Source organism: Mus caroli, chromosome 3 (genome assembly GCF_900094665.2).
Source record: "Mus caroli chromosome 3, CAROLI_EIJ_v1.1, whole genome shotgun sequence".
Classification (NCBI taxonomy): domain Eukaryota; kingdom Metazoa; phylum Chordata; class Mammalia; order Rodentia; family Muridae; genus Mus; species Mus caroli.
The window spans coordinates 112,812,474-112,834,457 of record NC_034572.1 but is presented as its reverse complement, the minus strand read 5'-3'; the positions used below and the strand labels follow the sequence as shown (position 1 = coordinate 112,834,457).

Genomic DNA, 21,984 nt, shown 5'->3' with positions numbered 1-21,984 from the left:
GTTGTGGGCAGTTGGCGAGTGTCAGCAGACCCTGCGCCCCAGCTGCTCAGGTGCTTTTCTGACCGGAAGCGGAAGCTATATTTTAAAGAGCAAAAATAAGCAAACTAAACTCACTAGCTCAGATGTAAATATTTAAGAATGGAGCATTTGGAACAAAGTTAGCCAAACTGTGTGTGTTTACATATATGTATATGTACATATATAAATATATAAATACATACACTTTGTTAGAAATTAAATATATGCATGTATATATGTATTCATATATGTGTATGCATGTCTGTATATGAATATACACAAGTGTATTCTCATATACATGTGTATCAATATGTATATATATGTATATACACATGTATACATACATACATATAGTAATTAATAGTGATAATAAAGGTAGTGGGAAATTTCACCAAACTTTGTATATTTGTCACTACTATAAAAGCCATACAATGAGGTTAAGGAGAGACCCCATGTTGATACCACAGCACTCTAGGGTGTGGAAGTTGGCATCAAATGTGTGAGGAAAGTGCCTGCTGTTCAGAAGTTATCTAAGGAAGACTGAGGAGACCTTGGAAATAGGTGGAGATGGAAACTCCTTAGAGTGGATGCATGGACTCTGTAGGAGGGGCTTTCAAAGTGGTTTGGGCACTGAAGAAAGATGTTGGAAGGAGACTTGAAGGATACCCAGGAAGGTGCTTCATCATTCAAGGACACAGCCTATGTGTGGATTCAAAAGAGAAATGGTGGCACTATGTAGAGATACAAGTCTGTCAGCATGGTGGATCACAGCCTCATGGTAGGTACAGAGAACGGCAAATACTGGGACAAAATCATTCTCATCACTGTAAAGATTGTACTTGATTCTTGTTTATCTTCAATACTTGACTCAGTGGCTACTTGACCCATATCATCTTCCCTAAGCAGAACAGTGAGAAATCACCAGTGTAAGGTGCTAGGAACCCAACTCCACTCCTCCAAGGAACACATAGCATTCTTAACCACTGAGCCATCTTGTTAGCCCCTCCATATAGGACTGTCTATAAGATTATTTGCGTTTATATGTGTGGGTGGATGATATTTCTCAAATTACTTTGTGACTTTGGTTGATAGAGTAAAGATTGGGAAACTAGGATGCTGGAGGCAAGGTGCCTACCTCTGGTTTTGAAGTTTAGTCTACTGCTGTTGACTAAGCTTATGTTTCTCATATAGAAGCCTTATTCATAATAGACACACAAGCTATGTTCTCACTAATATTCAGAAACCAAGCTAGATTCCATAGATCAAAAGAAGCTAAGTAACCACAAGGGCCCAAGGGAGGATTTTTGAATCTCACTCAGAATAGGAAATAAAATAAACCCTTGGACATGGACAAAGAGAGGGAACTTGGTGGGAGACAGGATAGGGAGGAGAAATAGAGTGGGGATCAGGTATGGGGAAAGCAGGGGTGGGGGTAAGAGGTCTGGTGGAGAGAAGGGAAATTATGTAGGGCGTGAGTATTTCTGGAACAAGCCAGAGAACTGGGACATGGGTCCCTGGAAGGATATGGAGGTGACCCTAGTTGAGACTCCTAGCAGAGGAGATGTGGAGCCTGAAGTGACCACATCCTATAGCCAGTCAAGACTTCCAGTGGAGGAAGAGAGACATCAACTCACCCACAACACCTTCAGCACAAAATTTGCCCTGCTCACAATATGTGCAGGGATAAAATTGGAGCAGAGATTGAGGGATTGGCCAATCATGACTTGCCCAACTTGATACTCATTCCATGGGAAAGAACCCACCCCTGACACTGTTAATGATATTCTGCTATGCTGGTAGACACCTAAGCATAACTCTCCTCTGAGAGACTTCATCCAGAAGCTCATGAAAACAGATGCAGAGACCCACAAACAAGGTGAAGCTCAGGGAGTCTTATGGAAGAGCCTGGGGGAGGATTGAGGAAGTCAGAGGGGTCAAGGACACCACAAGGAAAACTACAGAGCCAACTAACCTGGGCTTATTGGGGCTCACATAGACTGGATCTATGCCTCCTACACATATGTAGCAGATGTACAACTTGGTCTTCATGTGAGTCCCCCAACAACTGGAACAGTGGCTGTGTTTGACTCTAACCATATTGTCTGCCTTTGGATCCCCTTCCTGTAGCTAGTCTGGCCTCAGCGGGAGAGAATGTGCTTAGTACTTGTGAGACTTAGTATACCAGGACAGGTTTTTCCCGGGATAGTGGGTGGAAGGTAGTGGTGGTGCTCCCATTCTCTGTGGATAATGGGAAAAGGGGTGTAGGATGGTGAGATTAGAAAGAGAGGGAGGAAGAGGTTGGGATCAGGATGCAAAGTGAATACATAAATGAAAAAATTTACTATGTACCATGGTGAATATGGGAACTTGCCATTAGAAATTTAAATTGTTACAAGAGTTCTCTGATTATGCTGTCCTACAAGGATGTATACATCTTAAAAGGGGAAAAGATTTGGTTCTGAGGTACAATAGTCATATGCTTTAGGTCAGGAATTGCATCTGAAAGCATAGGATTTAAAAACATGGCCCTCATAAGGCAGTGGGAAGAAGTGGAGTCTTTGGAAGGTGGTTAGATAGCAAGGACTCTAACCTCGTTCACTGTAAACTCGTAACTGTAGGGGATACTGAGAACTGAGGGAAACATTAAAAGCAGCTCAAGGAGGGTGGTGGGTCCCTGGACTATGACCTGGTAGGGTGCTCTCACCCCAGGACTTCTGTGCCCTTCTGCACCCTTCCTAAGTTGCTGGCTGCATGGAGGTAAATAGTTTTGTTCTACCACATTCATGCCCTGCATCAGTCTTCTAACTCATCCTGGCCTGGTATCAAGTTACCATGGATTGAAATATCTAAGACTAGCATCCAAACAAATCCTTCCTCCTTGCAAGGCTTTACTAGAGTATTTTTATCACAGTGGCAGAAAGCTGACAAATCCACGTGAATAATACTTTGTCAAATATAAGGTCCCAAACCTTGAAGAAGGATTAATGGCAAAAGATGCTGCTTTTAACAGGTCTTTTCTTAGTCACTGTCCTTGAAGCACTTGCCTCTTCTCAGCACAGACATGGGAGTGGCCTTTATACAGAACTTAGTCTTAACCTCCCACCCTCTGCTTTCCTCCATGGGTCTTCCAGGTTTTCTTCATGTTCTATTTATTGTGACACATTTCCATTCTGATCCCATAAAGGGTAACTCACTATCTATCCCAGGCTAGCCTTACAGCAATTCTGCTGCCTAATCTCCTGAATAATCAAATTACCGATTTGAGCCACTGTGCCTGGCTCTTCCTTATTTTCTTCATCAGAAAAAAAAAATGTGGGGGTTGATCTTGAACCTTTTCTTCATCTATCTATATGAGATTCAAGTTCGCTACACATGCTCCCTGACATTGATGTACCTTGCTAGTACTAAGAAAGAGCAATGTCTGAAGTCATCTTTTCCTTTCTCAGCTTCAAACTCCAAAATTCATCTCTACTCTCTCTGTTGGTGATCTGACATCCCAGAACATCACCAAATGAACTTTTGAGCATCATTTATTTTCCTTCCAGACAGCTGCTCTTGCAGGTACTAAAAATGTCACCATTACTCATGCCAGATGTTTGACCTACGTTGATAGAGTCACCTATACCTTCCCTTCCTCTCTTTTCACATATATGCTCAGCAAGCTATGGCTTTCACAGTGGTCTAACTTGCTTGGGTTTCCAATCTAGTCTACAAAATGCCTTCTTTACCTAAGTTATTGACCTCTGTAGTGTATATGCCATATAATAGCCCTGTGTACAGTATTGGATTGCTGCTCCTACCTGTCAATAACTTTGCTTCATACCTACCCTGTTTTATTTTAAAGATGCTTAGCTCTGATCCTAAGCACACTGCCATCATGAGCCCTTTAAAACACTGACAGCACTGTTTATGTGTTTAGTGTGTGATCATCCTGTTCGCTCTGTGTGAAAACCTCTGACTAATGTGCCATGTAAGAGTTTGCTATCATTTATTTCATGACTCAATCGGTTCAAAAATACAAAGATGCAAAGATGTTCTTTGATTGCGGCTTAGAATTTTCCTGTTTTGGAAGTTGTCTTGAATCCTCTACCCCTCAAATACCTAATCCAGAAGACAACAAATAAAAAATAAAGAAAAATATGTATGAAACAAAGAAAGTAAGGGCTTGAAAACTTATAGACGATGAAAGACGATATAGAAAATATGACTAAGGTCACCCAGCACTTAGAAACCATCCTTGCATTCCTAGAATAATCTTTTGTTGTCATTAAGCTTGTCTCTTCAAACCGATTGCTCAAGTTCATGGGACTCAACGTTGATGTCTATATTTTGATCACCATGTTGTTTTCCAAATTACAATTCTCCAATTATACTACAGAGCCCTCACCCTCAAGGCAAGTCCTTACTTGAAATATTTCTCCATTGACTGAGCACTTGTTTTGAGCCAGTCCTGATCTAGAGGCTGGATGTACATCAAGGAGATTATAAATGAGAGTATTGTAGAGTATAGGGCCTCCTTTACAGTTCTACTACTTGTTTTAGAAATTAACATCAAATTCTTCAAATATCCTTTGGGCCATAGTGTAGTTTATTATTATCTAAGTGAAGAACAACATTTTAACACTTAGAAGCCTGAGGCAGGAGGATCACTGAAAAGCTGAGGTTAATTTTGGCTACATAGTAAGTTCTAGATCAGTCTTTTACATATAGTTAGACTCTGTTAAAAAAAAAAAACAAGAAAAGGAAGAAAAACAAACAACAACAAAAAACAAAATTTTATTTTATCTGTAAGTTATAAATATTTGAGCCCCAATTTTTGTTGGGTTTTTAAATTAGTTGATCCTCATTAATATGAGGGTGAGATTTTATCAGTATTCATGGATTGTGTTTTATGACTATTTTTGGCATAGATATTCAATTTTGAATAACAATTTTCAAAAACTACTTAGGATCCAATATATAATCAGATTTTAAAAGATTATAAACAGTTGTGCAAAGGTCTTCCAATTTTTGCATTGATTAATTTAATTCATCCAGTTTCTTATTTCAGCTTCAGAATCACCTTGAGGGCTTGTTAAAAACAGACTCCTGGTCCCACAGCCCAGAGTTTCTGATTCAGTTTTTCTGGAGTTGGCCCTGAAATTCTGTGCTCCTAATAAGTTCCCAGGTGGTGCTAGCAGATAGTCCAGAAACCATAATTTGAAAATCATTGCAGCAATTCATCACCTGAGTGTTTAGTGTTTGTGTGTGTGTGTGTGTGTGTGTATGCATGCTTGTACATGCTTGTACATACACACACACACACACACACACACCACAGAGTCTTCAGTAATGTTTTAAAGAAGAGTATGCTAGATTTTCTGAGCCATCGTATGTCTGAGAAATTTCTTCCTGCCACACAATAAACTTTTGGATGCATGAATAGCTTTTCTTATACCATCGATCAGCACCTCTCCACTTTCTTCTGTGATTTCATTCTATAACCCCCTGCCTATGGGTACAGTCACTGAAAGAGCTATCTTCTAATGGAAAGCATTTTCAGGAACATGATGAGGTAGAGTACTCTTTGTATGGATTTTTTCCTAAATAATAAGTGGCTCTTTCTAGCTATATGGTTAAGTTACTATTACTGTTACTGTAAAAAAAAAAAGTTAAAATTTCAATCTATGTTTTTATTTCTGAATTAATATTTAATCCCGTGTTGCATGAATTAAAACATGGAAAGAGCTTAGAAAAGAAGCAGGCACATGGGAATTCTCAGAAGATGGCCTCTGTAATGTATGAATGCTCAACAGATTGACCATATTAGTATTTTTAAATTACTTTGCTGTTCTACTTTCTCTCTCATGAATCCATATTCATTTGTCAACCGCCTTCTTTGCTGATTTCAATTTTTCGGTTTTCCTTTTTGTTTTCTTTCAGAGGTGTCTAAGTCTGTCTTTCACAACACAGCTCTTGCACCATCACATACCAATGTGGACTCTGTTTCTATCTTGCTATTTTGCTCCCTTGTTTAAATTGCTGTATTTCCCCATTTATTTTGTAGGCTCTCATCTTTGATGGTTGTCAATAGACACTATTTGATTTTCCTCTTAAAATTTTAGGCAAAATCTCCTCTTCAGGAGTAGAGATAGCAACAACATTGATGCTCACTGCTCAAAACCAATTTAGTAGCATTTAGCAGACTTCTACAGGACTCTAAGAGACTAAGCATAAATAGTTATATCTGCCACCCTTGCCTTGATTGCTGATACTATATATATATATATATATATATATATATATGAAACTGAATAATTCCCAAGAAACATTTAAAAACCCTTAACTATATGACTCTTCTTCAAGATCTTGGCTTCTGAAGGTCACTGCTCTTAAACATCAAAAAGTGCCTCCAGGAAACTTTTGCTCACAGAGGTAGTAACCTCTGATGTCATGGCCATACTACTGAAATGACAAACATTCTACTTTCATTAAAGTAAGGATAGAAATATTGAATGCTTACATTTCTTGTGGATGAGAGGCAGGAAACCTGTAAAACAACAGCTAGACAAGAGAACTCACATAATGATGTCTCATTTACCCATGCATTTCTACACATAATCTCAGAAATACTATGTCATGATGCAGTTGGTTGCAGATTTTATTTTAATGATGTATCTCATCATTTAAAATTTAATACCTATAAGTAAAATTCACTAAAGAGAATGTCTGGAAATTTCACAACCATTTTAACATTTAAGAAGGCTAAAGTCAAGCCAATATGTTGTCATTCTTTGGAACAAATATCTGTCGGTTTCTATATCATTAGATAGTTCTGTCAGACTTTCAAGGAGTTTACTTAATGTCCTACTCAACCAAAATTTAAATTGCTGTGTGTGGATTATTGGTATTGCACCAATCATTGATTAAACTTAATCAACTAGAGAAAATCATTTTATTTTATTCTGTGAAAGGAACATCTCAAACTGTATTACATAATATTATATGAAGATAGTAAGCCTCACATTATATTTCCTTGATTTTCCTTTCCAAAGAGAGAACTGAAGGGAACAGGTACTGATCTCTAAGATGACTGATGACATATAGACTAAACAGTTCTCTAGGACAAATCGTCATATTTATAAAGATTCCCAGATGACTGTCATCACTCTGTGGACTCTAGCAACGTCCACTATAAACATCTGTAAGAAGGCAAAACTAATACTTTTTGTATATGATTTAAAACAACACATGAAAACAGACATGCACATAGGCATGATATGTATGTGTATACACATATATCCACAAAAATCACTCTATCCTTATAACCTCAATTTGGGGAACTCAAGAGTTAAGGTTAAAGGGAGAGTTAAACCATTCAAAGCATTTTTTTTGATCCAACTCATTTATATTTACATTTTATACTAGAAATCTATAATTTCCCTTTAATGTGAGAAAAGTGAAAGATCAAGTGTTTGAACTAAGAAATAAAAATCTAACATAGTAATAATCTCATCCATTATACCTTTGACATCTATCTTGAAATATTCCTTTGTGTTATTTCTCAGCATATTAATGTGATAGGTGTGTGAAGGACAGAGGTTAATAGGAATGCTGAGGGTTTTACTAGATCAATTATGGTATATTTGTAATATCCACCATCTGATAGTTTTTAAACAGTTATTAATCTTAGTATCATTTTATAGATTATTTTCTATAATTTTCCTAACAAGATGAGATGTCACCCCTCAATGTTTTCACCCTGTATGTTGAGAGCCTCATAGGTGCACACTAGAATAAATTAATCTAGATCAGGGTTCTCAGCATCTGAGTTACAATGCTTTTGGGGTCAAATGACCCTTTCACTCGGGTGGTCTATTACTACTAGAAAACACAGATATTTACTTTATGATTCATAACAAAAGCAAAACTGCTGTTACAAAGTAGCAATTAAAGCAATTTTATTTTATTAAAAGGTCATAGCATTAGGAAGGTTGAGAACCATGATCTAGCAAAAGCATTAGAGACAGGACAAGTGTGGAGCATTAGAGACAAGCATTTACAAGTGTGGAGCAGCCATAGTCCTAGCTTGTAAAAGGCACATAATTTGTTCTGGCATTTTCCTGCATGTATGTACAATTAATATATGCTAAAATAAAGACTGTCATAATTCATACACACCCGTCATCAACAATGTACTAAAGCAAAGTACCCACAGTACATAACATAGACTCTGCTTCTAATCCACGCACTTATTCCTAAATTAATTAATTAATACTAATTAAAATGTGTCATGATATATCATATTAGATGTGTGCTAAAAGCCTCACCGTGTTTACTTTATTGATTTAACTCATATTCTCTCTTCTTTTGACAGGGGGAGTGAGGAGGGGTGGAGGTCCCTTCTTTTCCTTTTTTTTTTTTTTTGAGTGTTTAACACTTCGGAACAGGCTTTTTAATTTTAACATGACCCCTCATATCACCATCTTCGAAACGTCTTTTTCTCTCCACCCGACAAAATGGCAGAGTATCTGAATTGCTTCCTAGTACTTTTTGCAAGCTCAGTTGAAATTATAAAGGAGAGGTCGCTGCTGCTGGCGAGAAAGATGGATCTGTGGGAAAAGACAGCAAGACAGCCCCAGGAACATGGAGATTTGTAACTGACTGAGGACTGCAAAAAGGGAATGAAGAATGGCATCCAAAGTTTGTTTCAACAGCATGGTTGGACCAAGCACTCCATAGTTCATTCCAGTCAGTAAGAAATAAAGTTATTTATTGCTATATTGATGAATGTTTCATTTCAAGAAAATCTCACATACTTATACTTCAAGAAAAATGACTAGATGCTGCTTCCACCTTTGCTTTTTGGGATGAAACATCTGGATTATCACACTTTCATTCAGTTGGCTCAGTTGTCCCACAGATAAATCAAATGATATAGGAATCAAGGGTTTAGAAGGATATACTCATACAATTTTAAACCCAGATTGAATATATTTATCTCTCAGTGACACCAGTAGCTTATCAAAATTCAATGGATAGACCATATTTAGATCGAAACTTAACCATAGAAGATGTCAGAAGGCATTAATTAAAATATAGTCTGTCAGCTTACCTTTGGAGACAGACCTGAGTTTGAACTTAGTTCATGACAACTTTTCTTTATGTAGACTCTGTTGAGTTGCTTAATTAACTATCTGGAGTTTTTTTTTTTTTTTTTTTTTTTTTTTTTTGGTGTGTAAAATCACCCTAGTGATATCAACCTCATAGGGTCATTTAAATATTATGACATGTAACCTACTCAATAATGTGCTACGCACGTAAAGATCATGTTAGCCACCTTGATGTGGTTTCTGTATGGGTGCCCTCTGATTAGGTAGTTGATCCTAGTGCTGACCACTTTTCTAATCACAGAAGTCTGTCAAAATTTTTCAAACACTACCAAAAGCACATAGTAACATGCATCCTGAGATTTATAAATCCAGAAAGGACTTTTGTCCTGAAAATTCAAGACATGTTACTTTAAAAGACATTTGAATTTATATATAAGGGCTTGGTTATCAGAAAGTTGAATACAAATAAAACTAATAAGCTGCAATTGGTGTTCTCATAATATGATCACTGCTACTCTGTCAGAATGATATGCACATATACACATCCCACAAATAAACCAAGTCTAAAAAAATAATTATCTAGGTAATTGGGAATGGCACAGTCATTTGAAATCTGAAAGCCCACCCATTCCCACTCCAGTGACGAATCTCCAACAAGGCCACAGCTCCGAATTCTTCTCAAGCAATTCCACCAAGAGGAGGTAAGTGAGAGATAAAGGTCATTTTATTCAAACCACCACACTGGGTTGAGTTGAACTATTAGAATCTTTAACCAGGTAGAGAGAAGGTGGTGTGACTATATTCTTTCCTGTCCTCTTCACTGAGCTCACTCTTCCCCTAACTTCTGCTTCATCTTGGTAGTCTCCACCTGGAGTAACACGTATCACCTATCACCTGTCTATTGTCAAGGGTTTTCTATGCCCCATCCTTCAGGACCTATTGATATATTGGAATTCATGTGGTACTGAGTCACTAGAGCCAAACACCAGGATATATGTATAAAAGAAGACTGTAAACCCAAACATACTATGCACATGACTCTGTGAGACTCTCAATGCACACCGTGACTGTGTTAAAGGAGGGGAGGCTTCACTGTTAGAGCTTAGCTCCACTGATGGTTGCATCTCTTCTCCTTATAAAGGGATGGGTTTCTTTGCACAGGGATAACAGAAGATAATTAAATTGAGAGCAATGATCAGCAACTGTAACACTCTTCCCTACATTTTTAAGGGACTGAGAAAATACATAATTTCACTTGTAAGTACTGATTCTGAGAGAGGCATTATTATTCGGGTGTATTAGTGTCTCTACAAAGAAAAGAAAACATTGTATTTTACCCATCTGAGTTTATTTTTTACTCCTGTGTGTCTCGCATACCTGCTTGCTTTTCAAAGGAATACTGATATTCATAAGCTATCTTCCCAGGCACACAGACTGGATTCTCTTTGCATAAGCAAGTGTTGGCTTTCAACACTTAACCTTTAATGGTGTAGCATAAGCCTTTCTCTTCTGAGACTCCCAAACTGTGTTCTATTGGTTTTGAAGATTTAGTTCTGATTCTATTTATGATTATTTGCTTCAGACACTTGACCATGGGTAAATACTATTCATTTATCAAATATCCTAATTCTCTAATTTTAACACTGAGTATAGCTTTTCATTTTATTTTGGAAATAAGATGCTCAAACTAATGTGCTCAATACCACTAGTTTGTCTGCTTCTACTCTTCCAAAATGCTCTCCCAATGCACCATCAAGGACATCACACTCCGTCCCTCCCCAACTCCGTAAAGAACCAAAGCCTTAGGTAAGGGGGGGCCACTAATGGTACACTAAAAAAGCCTTTTGGGCTCCTATGTATCCTCAACTCCATTTACTACACTCTTGGGTCACCCTGTGACTACCCATAAGCAAACTATGACTGCATTTATGTAATAAAACATATTTCCCTTCATCACTATCAAATGAATTCAGTATATACAAAAAAATCAGCAATATAAATCTTGAATCCAAAGAACCAAAGATTAATCTATTTTCTTTTTCATCGAGCATTTGCTTCCAGTAGATTTAAAGATTCTCCGATGAAAAGAGGCAAGCATGTTTTGATAGTACTTTAGTTGTGAAAGAATAAATGTGCCTGCTTCATGGAGTAGAACTGGGGATCCCATCAGTCCCTGATGCTCAGAGATTTTTAAAGAAGCATGGGTAAAGATGGTGAGGAATCGTATTCAAGTCATGCCTTCCTTTTTCTAACTTCCCCTTCCACTATTTGGTCTTCTTCTTCCTCATTTCCTTGGGGATCAGAGTGATTGATTGATAGCCTAATCCAATGACTGTATTACAGCTGCCTCAGCCAGGACTCTTTTCCTTATCATTAGCAGTTAGCCTATGGTTAAATTCACAGCTCACTGCTTGGGACTGCCCCTGAGATTTCAGGGTCTGGCCTTTAGAAAATATTTAACATAAAACTGAAATCTTGACACACTGAGAACTCGGTTCTCTGCAAGGATTCATTAATTAATCCAATGTACTGTACGGTGTTCTGTATGAGGCTGTGACATGGTGAACCATTTCAGAGGCTTACAGAGATGTGTAGTTCTAAATTAAACAGTCGCTGACGTGTACCTACACTGATATTTTAGTGCAGTAGATATGCATGAATCTCTGAATATTTAAATTCAAGTTCTGACATTGACACAATACTCTCTAGCTTCGCTTTCATAATAGAACCTTTTTTGATTAATTTCAGGCTTGACATATTCTTTATGATAAAAACATACACATGCAAGGGAAGAAATTTAATAATTCACTACCATTGCTGCAAAGTTAAGTTTTCATAACATGCTTGTCAGGGTCTTTTAGTTTACAAAGTCAATCAAATATTGTAGGAATCGATGCAGATATTAATTTATTTTCCTAATTTTCTACACACACACACACAAGTTATCAGAGGATATGTGATTTGGTTGACTCTTACATACTGTTTAATCATTCATCTGCAGGAGAATGATTATTTTAAAATACTGAAGGGGAGGCTATAGACCTTGGTCTGTGCTGTAAGTCTTCACCTTGCCCTGGTCTGCCTATGAGCTGGGAGCATCTGTGGTTATGGCAGCTGAGTCCCAGAAGAAAAAAATATGCATCTCATAACTGCTACTCGGCTGGGATGTCAAGCCAAGGCAAGGCTGTGCCTCCAACTCAACACCTGACATTTTCCTTTCTCTGCTTTGTTGCCATGACGCAAACATGAATGGTGAGGATTGGTGTAGGACAGGTAGCAGGCACGCTCACTGTCAAAAATCAATTATTAGGGCTCTGATCTCTTGCACGGACCAGTGGCAGCTAAACAGTAAGGCATGTGAGCTCCAGCAATGGTAGTACAATGAAAGGGGGACTCCCAGTCAATCAGTACATGAGTATTTTCCAGTAAGCATTATTCAAATGAGCAGATCTCTATTGGTGAGTTTCTCTGGACCAAAGTGATTATTCATAATGAACATTGTAATTCAACATCTTTATTTGATGTCTACTTTGAACTGTTTTGCAAATACACTTCATACATGTTTACCTAACTAGTCCTTGTAATTTGATCTGTTAAACTTTCAGAACTTCATTCTTATATTTGTTTTTTATATACATGAAATGGGGCTGGGGGGTAAAATGAAGAATATAATGGAATTCTCTGTTCTAATTGATTCCTTGTTGCATGATTCATCAACACATTGTTTCCTAAATTTTATCATTACCTATTAAATTATTTTAAACATTTCAGTGTTAAAACTATGCTCTTATTGATGAGGATGGTTACAATAGATAGTTTAAATTTCATGACGGATAGTAGGTGTGTTTTTCTAAGGCTTTTATGCATCAGTAATCATGTGATTGGTACATTTTTTAAAAATCCAACCCTTTAATGACTACTTCCTAATAAAAAATACCAACACTGAATTTTATGATGTAATTGTGCTATATAATATAAGGTCTTAAAGTGATCTGCCAAAATCAGTAGTATCTGGTATGTTTGAAAAATGTTACTTAAAGAAAAGGATAACTAAAACTTTTGAGTTTCCAATCTATTGCATGTTTTACTGTCTTTCCAGATTTGCACAAATAGTTACTGGCACACCATCATAATAAACTTAAGTTTGTGGTGAAGTTAGGTTACACTGCATTTGTACTTATGAAGTATCCAGTGACAGTATGGGCTCCGCTAAGTTATATCAACCCTATAGTTTAGCCTAAGTAACTATCTTTAAAACTAGTGTAAGTTTTATATTCAGAGTGAAGTTAATATTCAAAGTCTTGGACTGGTCAGATGGCTCAGAGTAGGGAAAGGCATGTGCCACAAAACTTGGGTGCCTGAGTGCAATCTCTGAGTCCTATATGGTGAAAGAGAACAGACTTTTTCAAGTAGTTCTCTAATCTTCATGTATGCACTATGGCATGATTGTTCCTGTACACACACACACACATACACCCCTAGTTCCTTGGGTGTTAATACATGAATTAGCTATGTGATATAGCAAGATTCCTACCTATATTTTAGAAATAAGAACATTACTTGATAACAACTTAAGAGTATTTTTCTATACTATCCATTGAAATGTAGAGAACAATTAGTGTTTACAATCAATTAATTCGTTTTACACTTATTTATTTATGGTGCATATAGGGCCATGACTTGAATGCTACTGCACACATGCATGGAATCTCTTTTCTACCATGTGGGTTCTGGGCAAATGCCTTTTTCTCTATGCACCTTCTCATTTACTTATGTCAATGATTTAAACAGAAACACTTGTAAGTCACGGAGCTTAATCAGTTATCCTAGTTTCAAGAGACAATATTTCTTATGCATATTAAACACGACTTCTTCTGATTCCATCCTCACTGTTTAATCACCTGATCTACAATCCAGCCTTTTATATACTCCTACAAGCATGAGTCTTGCTGGGTGCTTGCGTCATGATTGACTTTCTGTTTATTAAGTCATCCCTCTATGAGTTAAGATCATGGCCTTGAGCCCCATCTACATTCTGATTCCATTCATCGACAGGTAGGTTTGGAAAACATGCAGGATTTAAAATTGCAAGCCTGAGGACCAGTCCTTAGAAATGAGTACAAAATCCTTCTCCTGGTGTATTTTAAATGGGAACAAGCAGACATTATCTAAATTACAGGCCTACTGACCCCTTTTGCTTAAGAAATGTACTTTTGTCTGAACATTATAACTGCAAAGGAATTTGACCTAAGCCACAATAAAACACATTTCATATCATTATATATATATATATATATATATATATATATATATATATATATATATATAAAATATCATGCATGTACACTTAAGAAAGAAATAGACCAATAACACTTATTATAGCTCTATGCAAAACATTGCAGAATTTGCCCCAGTTTTTTAAAATGGCGATTGCAAGGGTCAGAGAGATTAAGAGCACATATTGCTCTTGCAGAGGATCCTGGTTCAGTTCCTAGCGCCCATGTCAGGAGCTTCACAAAAGCCTGCAATTCCAGCATCAATGGATCTTAGATCTTCAACAACTCTATAGCCACTACACTTAGGTATGCAGCCTAATGCACCCACACATGATCAAAAAATAAAATGTTAAAATATGTTGATTATCATCATTAAACGTAATTCTATAGCACATACATGATTAGAATACAATATTTGAAAAAAGGTGCTTTAGAACCCAAAATAATCATGTGAGAAACAACTCAATTTGATTGACATTCCTTAGCTGAGTCTATCTTCCCAATGGGCATTACTGACCTTTGTTTCATAAATGGAACATACTACAGCCCCTAATCCCAGGACTCAGGCATCACTGAAGAAAGGGTTTAAGAGCCAGAGGCAGGAGTTAACAATTACAAGGAAACAGGGTCTTCTTGACACAGCAAAGCAGCTGCATACATGAATTTTCAATGGTTACAAAAGCATGCCCCAAACCTGTGCAAGCCTGAGGCAGACCAAGTTCCAGCACAAAGAGGCTACATGGCATGAAACCCTACCACTGGCCCAGGAGCTATGGGCAATTGTAAGTTGTGGGGGGAGACAGAGAGAGAGAGAGAGAGATTTTCTCTGAGAGTAGAGACCCTGGTAAGTGGACCATGATCCAGTGGAAGACTATACTTTCAAGAAATTTTAGTCTGGATAGACTAAATCTAGATAGATTTTTCTTTAAGAAAAAAAAATACAGCTGGGCATGGTGGCGCACGCCTTTAATCCCAGCACTCGGGAGGTAGAGGCAGGCAGATTTCTGAGTTCAAGGCCAGCCTGGTCTACAAAGTGAGTTCTAGGACAGCCAGGACTATACAGAGAAACCCTGTCTCGAAAAAAAAAACAAAAAACAAAAAACAAAACAAAAAACAACAACAAAAATACAAAGTGTTGGGTGGTTTTCAGGTGCAGAGGCCATAAATAGGATCAAAACACATTGTACAAAATTCTCAAAATAATAAAAATTTAAAAAGGAAGAATACTTAACTATGACCTAGAACGATAGTTGAACACAGGTACGTTGCTCTTGTAGAGGACGTGAGTGTTCCCAGCACCCATAGCTGGAGGCTCTCAACCACAGAAACTCTACTTTCAGGGGTTAGATGACCTTTTATAATCTCTTCAGGCACCTGCACTCACTTGAATAAATCCACACTTAGATATACATCCACATAATAAATAAATAAAACATTAAAAGAAATTTAAAGAGAAAATTTGAAATATACCAGCTAGGTATCTTTTCTCTTAAAAATAATATTTTTAGCAACACATAACTTCTATTTCCAATTCCAGAAAAACAGATTTGGAACTAAATATAACGCTTGAATAATGAACTGGGTAATATATTGAAAGCACCCTTCTCTGGCAGTATAGTTACATACTGTTAGGTGGTTACTTCAAACTATTATTCAGCTCTTCGTGGTGAAACTTCAGGTCAAATAGTTGATAAACACTGACACTATGGTGTTTTGAAAAAAAAAAAAAAAAACTCTGAGGAGATACTAGCCATGTGTGGCACCATTGTTTTTAATCTTATAGAAATATCCAGCATACTTTATGTTGTTTTCTACATTCTAGTTTGAATTTTTGACAACTACATCTAACAGAGCAGCAAAACAATTTAGCTGGAACTTGAAAGCAGAATATTTTTTTTTTTTTTTAGCAGTTTTACAAGGCTAGGTTTTGTATGATACAAGCTGAAGATACTGTGTTATAGCACTTGCTCCGGCCCTAGAACATCTTATCATTTCCAGTTTAAGCTGTTTTTCTGTTACTATTTCTTTTCAACTATAGCAAGCATTTCTTTAACAGAGAAAGACTGTATTCATTTTGTCCATATGGAGAAAGGCTATTTTCAAAACAAATTGTGTAGTGTGGATGAATTTAATATAGAATCTATTAGAAATGAGGGACAGCCCCTTAAAAATGTGAGGGATATTTCTGTTGTTTAAAATGAGAGTTCCAACCTCAGCTTAGCAGAGCTTATAGCCCAAGCGAATATTTATATATGTATTTATAAATCTCAGAAATGGAGTTTCCTGAAAATGCTAACAGGCCCTGAGGTACAGCTTGTGTTCAGTGTATGTATGCTTAAAGACTGAAACATGAAAGATTCTTTCTAATGCGGTAATTTCATAGTTTTATTAGACTGAGTTATAGCAGGGGAAACTATTCAGAGATTGCAGTTTAAATGAGAAAACGTGAATGGTGTTACTTATATAAAATACTACCTCAATAGTTCTTTTATTAATTTTTAATGCCCAGCACCCTCTGTGACCTCCTTTATTCTCTTGCTGTCAACATGACAGGCTGGAAGAAAAATTGAAATGAGCTGACAGAAAATGTAGCATACGTTAAGGCCCAACTCCAGAGTCTCTCTACTCTTTCCAGGGCCCTTGCTAACACAGCCTGTGCTATTCCATATTACAGTACTGGTTAAGGCTCTGTTTGATGGTACAGGGGCTAATCAGGAGCTGCAGGGTCAGTCTTCCTCCTTCAGATACAGTGGCTCAAGTCTTCAATTAAAAGCCTAATATAGCCCATGTCCTTGTCCTTTTCCCTTGCTCCTGGATAGGCTTTAACCTTGCAGCAGACTTCTCTCAGCACTGCAAAGGCTCTGGCTCTCCATCCTCTTCTGAAAGTGCATTTTGGTATGATTCAGCAATGCCTTTCTTGAACCATTCTTTTATGTATATTTACCAATTTCCTCTATCACCAAGGAAACTAATCCCCATATCAGTACAGTCAAGAACCTCCCGGCATTGTCTCTCTGCAAGGCCGAGTTCATGTTGTCACAGCAACAGAGTGTGGAGGGCAACAAGACCAGAAGGGACCTTGGAAGTAAAGTTCTCTCTTTTTTTTCAAGTGCAAGTGGAAGAGGATGAGAGAAAACACATGCAGAAGTGCGGAGTCAGTCCACTGTCTCATCAGCTGAAACTAAACACTGGGCTTTAATGGTTTGTTCTGAGTTGCAAAATCACGGTGTTTTCAATACAACAGATAATATTAAAAGTCTAGGAAGGGTAGAACCTGATTTGAGATTATTGAAAAGGTATTATATTTGAGGAACTTTTTTTTCCTTCAAAAGGCTGTGGTGTTAGCTTTTAATAATAAGGGGCAATGTAGCCATGCTATTGAGAAACTCTGAAGAAAGCAGAGATCAGAGGAGAAGGGAGGAAACATGGTCCTTTTCTGGTATTCTTTCATCTCATCCAGTAGTGACCGGAGCCTCATAGTTAATTTGTTCTACCATAACAGGAAGAGTTATCAGTAGCAAGTTATGTCAGAATATAAGATCATAGGACACACGACACTCTTTATTGTTCCTACTGTCTTGACTTCTAGCAAAGTCTGAAGAAATAGAATGGAAAGAAAGAGCCAAACCCACCTGACACCCCTCCATATGTAGTCCTCTTTCCAATGCCCACAGCAGGCCAGGGTGTACCATCAGCTTTCAGTCCCATCAGGCCCGAGACAGTGTTGGTGGCTGTTACACCATCTGCTCCACCTATGAAAAGCATGTGAATATCATCTGTAGATCTTGAAGAAAGAGTAGTTGAAACCCATTCAGGCCCATGCAACCCAGAATTTCTTAACCTCAAACATCTACATTTACTTCACTATTCCAGGTATGCTTGCATGTCAGATGTGTTTTAAAGTTTTAGTGACTATGGCTTCCATTTCATAATTATTAGATGGGTGTTTTGGTGAAAAGGTTTTCCAACCAGTGTGAGTTTTTGGGTAATTTACAATGTCTTTGCAAGTCAGGGTTCTATTAGTGTGGAATGAAAGTCCAATTGATAAAGCTTTCTCATGACTACATTGAACAGATGCTTATTGTGAAAGCATGTAAGACATTGATTAGGCTTCCTTCTAACAAATGCAAGGGTCACATAAGTAATCTCATTGTGCATGTGGCTGTTTTTTTTTCAGCCTTATGACAGATGCAAAAGCTGTTACTTAGTTGGTACATGCTGACATCTTTAACTTTTGAGGTCTCTTCTGGGAGTGTAGATTTGTTTCATATTTCATGCATGTTAAGATGTGTAAAATTTATTTCAAAACCAGGTATATGTCTTATAGATTTACAAAATCAAGTAATACATTTTAATATTTCTTTAAAGATGAATATGGGCATAATATTTATATGTGGAAAGAGTCTACTTCAGCATAACTACACCACTGTGGAAGTGTTGGTAACTGGGAACCGATAACACTCTCGGCTCTTACCTTCCTTTGCTGCTCTTGCGATGCTTACAATATCAGTGACATTTGGGGTCAACTTGGCAAAAAATGGAACCCGAACAGCTTGCCTAACCCAGCGACAGATGTTCCTCACCAGCTCTGGATCCTGTTCAAATAGGTCAGATAAAAATAGGACCTAATTAACTAACTGTGATCAAAGTGTGTCCCGAAACAATATCAAGGCAGGGCATGTGCAAGACAAGTAAAGTTGACCAGAAACTGCCTGATACACTCCTCAGATTCCCCCCTCAAAAGCTCATTCAGTACAGGGATAATCCAAATCCATTCTGGAAAGGTTGAATTTCTCAATGGAGTCTTTGGAAAATAAAATTATAAAGAAACAAATGGGGAAAAACGTGTCTCATTTCAGTTAAATAGTCTCAGGAACACAATATAAATGTGTGGATCTAAGTTCAGGAAACACAGTAGAATTTCTAGGATCTTCCTTAGTGGAAACCTAAAAATATATATTTGAACTGGTGAGTGGTATCCAGTGTGAAGTCTGTTATTTTCACTACAGAAGACTGACTCTTGTTGAAGTGTATTCAAAAAAAAAAAACTCAGTGACCTACTCATCCACTTGGATGCAATTTACTCATATGCTAAAACGGGTTATCAGCCTTGGCTTGCACATGAGCTGCTCCGAGATGTTAGCTTGCTTTTCTAAGAGTTACCAAGAAAAGAGAAGGGTTTCAATACTCTTTTCTTTGAAAGGATTGATCAAATGACAAGAAGAAAGACAATATCAAAATGCCTCTTTTTAAAAATAAAAAGCAGACATTTTCCTATGTCTATTTTCTACAGTTTTTCAAGCTTTTCTTTTCTCCCGGGACAAGTATTATTGAGAAGTGTATACCCACCCTTCCCATTGACATAACTTTTGGTAGTAATTTCTTTGATTTCTATACACTCAATAGTGTTTTATTATTATTCATTATGTTGAATGCAAAATTTATTCTGACAGGCACTGATAACATGCTTAGATAAATTTCCTTAAAATATGCAACAGTAATTCATTATTGAACTTGGTAATATTATCTTTGCAAGTTAAAATTTTTGGATACAAAAGAAACCAGAAAATACAGACATATATTTAACTGTAAAGTAGTCAGCAAGTATCTCATTTGTAATTAGTGTTTTTATGTATTTTAAAAGAAAGTTGTTTTTGGTATTTTAACCTTTTGAGTTTGTCTAAAATGAACAGTTTTAATGTTATAACCTTAAAAAAAAACCTTTTCACTTGGTTTTAGGATGCTTTGATTTGTCACTCCACATTGCTCTCAAAAGTATGTGTTTATATGCTGAGATATGTCAGCAAGATCACTTCTGTTGATTGTTATTTCAGTTGAACCAAACTCAACACTTTCAACAAGAAATCTTTGGCATAGCTTGTTCACTTTTCAGAACAGTAATTTCTTCATTAAACATAAATATTAAAAAGCACTATATGGAATGCTCTGTGGGGCACACTGTGCATTATGAATAGTAAAATCGGGAGACTTAGCTGTACAAATTCTAACTCATGAAAATGGAGATCTGCCCTGGCCCATGCAATGTTCATGAAATATTTATGGCCACTGCATCGGTATTGTGATGGCAGTTGCATCCCTGCGACTTTCATTTCTAAGTTATGAATTTCCATGGGACTTAGCCCAGAAATGACAGTAACTCCAGATGATATGAATTGCATGTATTCTATGACAGTGCTCTTTAAGGTAGAATTGGACAATAATTTAAAGATCACTTGAATAGCCTAATATACAGAAGGTAGCCTGGTATGAATTGCAAAAACATATTTTAAATCTTATTTGGTTCCAATAGAATAAACACTAATAATCTGGTAGAACTTCTAATTGGCTTTCAAGACTATTTGATCACCATGTATTTATAATTTACTTTGAATATTTGTCAGAGATTTTTTTCAGTTTGATTTCTATAGGTAGACTCCTTTAAGCGAGTGTATAGTACTCACTATTTAGAAATTTGGAATTTGTTCAAATGTGTTTAGTTTCCTAAAAACATACAGTTCTCTTATAGGTGTGATTGCATCGAATCATCTTTCTGTATTTTGAGAATGCATAATTTGACCTTCTTAAAGTTCTGTGGCATTGATGTATGTACTTATATACATACATCATCTTTTAATCTTCAACATAACCTAAGTCAACTAGTAATAATCAGCATAGCTAGCTAAAATCTGAATTAAATTCTTGAGAAATTTTAAGACATTTTCTGGCCAACATTATTATGTAAGTATTCTAATACAAGACAACAAAGATTCCAAGATTGATAACATCATCAAATAATGTTATCTATTTTGTCCACTTAAGTAACTTCATACTTTCCTCATTTCCTCACATGTTTAATATAAAATTTGGCTTTAAATAAAATACTATATCTTTGTCTGTGCCTTAATGTTCTCGTTTTTCTTATAGCTTTTTAATAGCTTTGAGTTTCCTAATGAACCAGGTTTTCCGGCCTTATTTACATATTTTCTAATAATTTCTCCCACACTACCAAAATAGGAATAGTTATTATTTTATGTTAGAGAGAATTCAATAGCTAATAATATCAGAACCAACAGAAATAAAACAAAAAGAAGACCTTCAGTTTCCTGGAAACTAAAACACAAGTGTTTTGGCAATGGAAGAAGAAATAACTAAAAATTTTGTATAGCATCTATTACCAAAATTGTCTTAGCTTGTGCTATGGCTGCTGGTAGTCATGTACCTTAACTATTACAGTCAACCTAACATTCTACAGTAGGCTAAACTTCTCACTAAGCTGGGAAGATCTCTAGCCTTAATAGACCCCAAGGTTAAGAATACTGAAGATGACAACTGAAAACCACAGGATTCCACCTTTGCTATAGCTCACCCAGGAACCACTTCCATGGATTAGTTGGATATATAGATTTGTGACTTTGTCTTTTGTATAGAAAAGTTCAAGTTTCCTTTTTGAATATGAGCATTTGTTTCTGGACTTTAGTAACAACTATTTGCCTTGGGATAAACACATCCTTGTTTTCTAAAAAGAAAAGAAAAGAAAAGAAAAGAAAAGAAAAGAAAAGGGAAGGGAAGGGAAGGGAAGGGAAGGGAAGGGAAGGGAA

At 36.8% G+C, this 21,984-nt stretch overlaps 1 protein-coding gene across 1 annotated transcript in view; it reads right to left on the bottom strand.

Annotated features, from left to right (window-relative positions):
• The window catches only part of Dpyd (dihydropyrimidine dehydrogenase), an 849,196-nt gene that overhangs the window by 212,068 nt on the left and 615,144 nt on the right, over window positions 1-21,984 (bottom strand). Inside the window, exons 17-18 of the mRNA XM_021158977.2 lie at window positions 18,861-18,981; window positions 18,019-18,138 (exon numbers count right to left, since the gene is read on the bottom strand). Coding sequence (XP_021014636.1) covers window positions 18,019-18,138; window positions 18,861-18,981 — 241 coding nt within the window. The remainder of the gene's footprint in view (window positions 1-18,018; window positions 18,139-18,860; window positions 18,982-21,984) is intronic.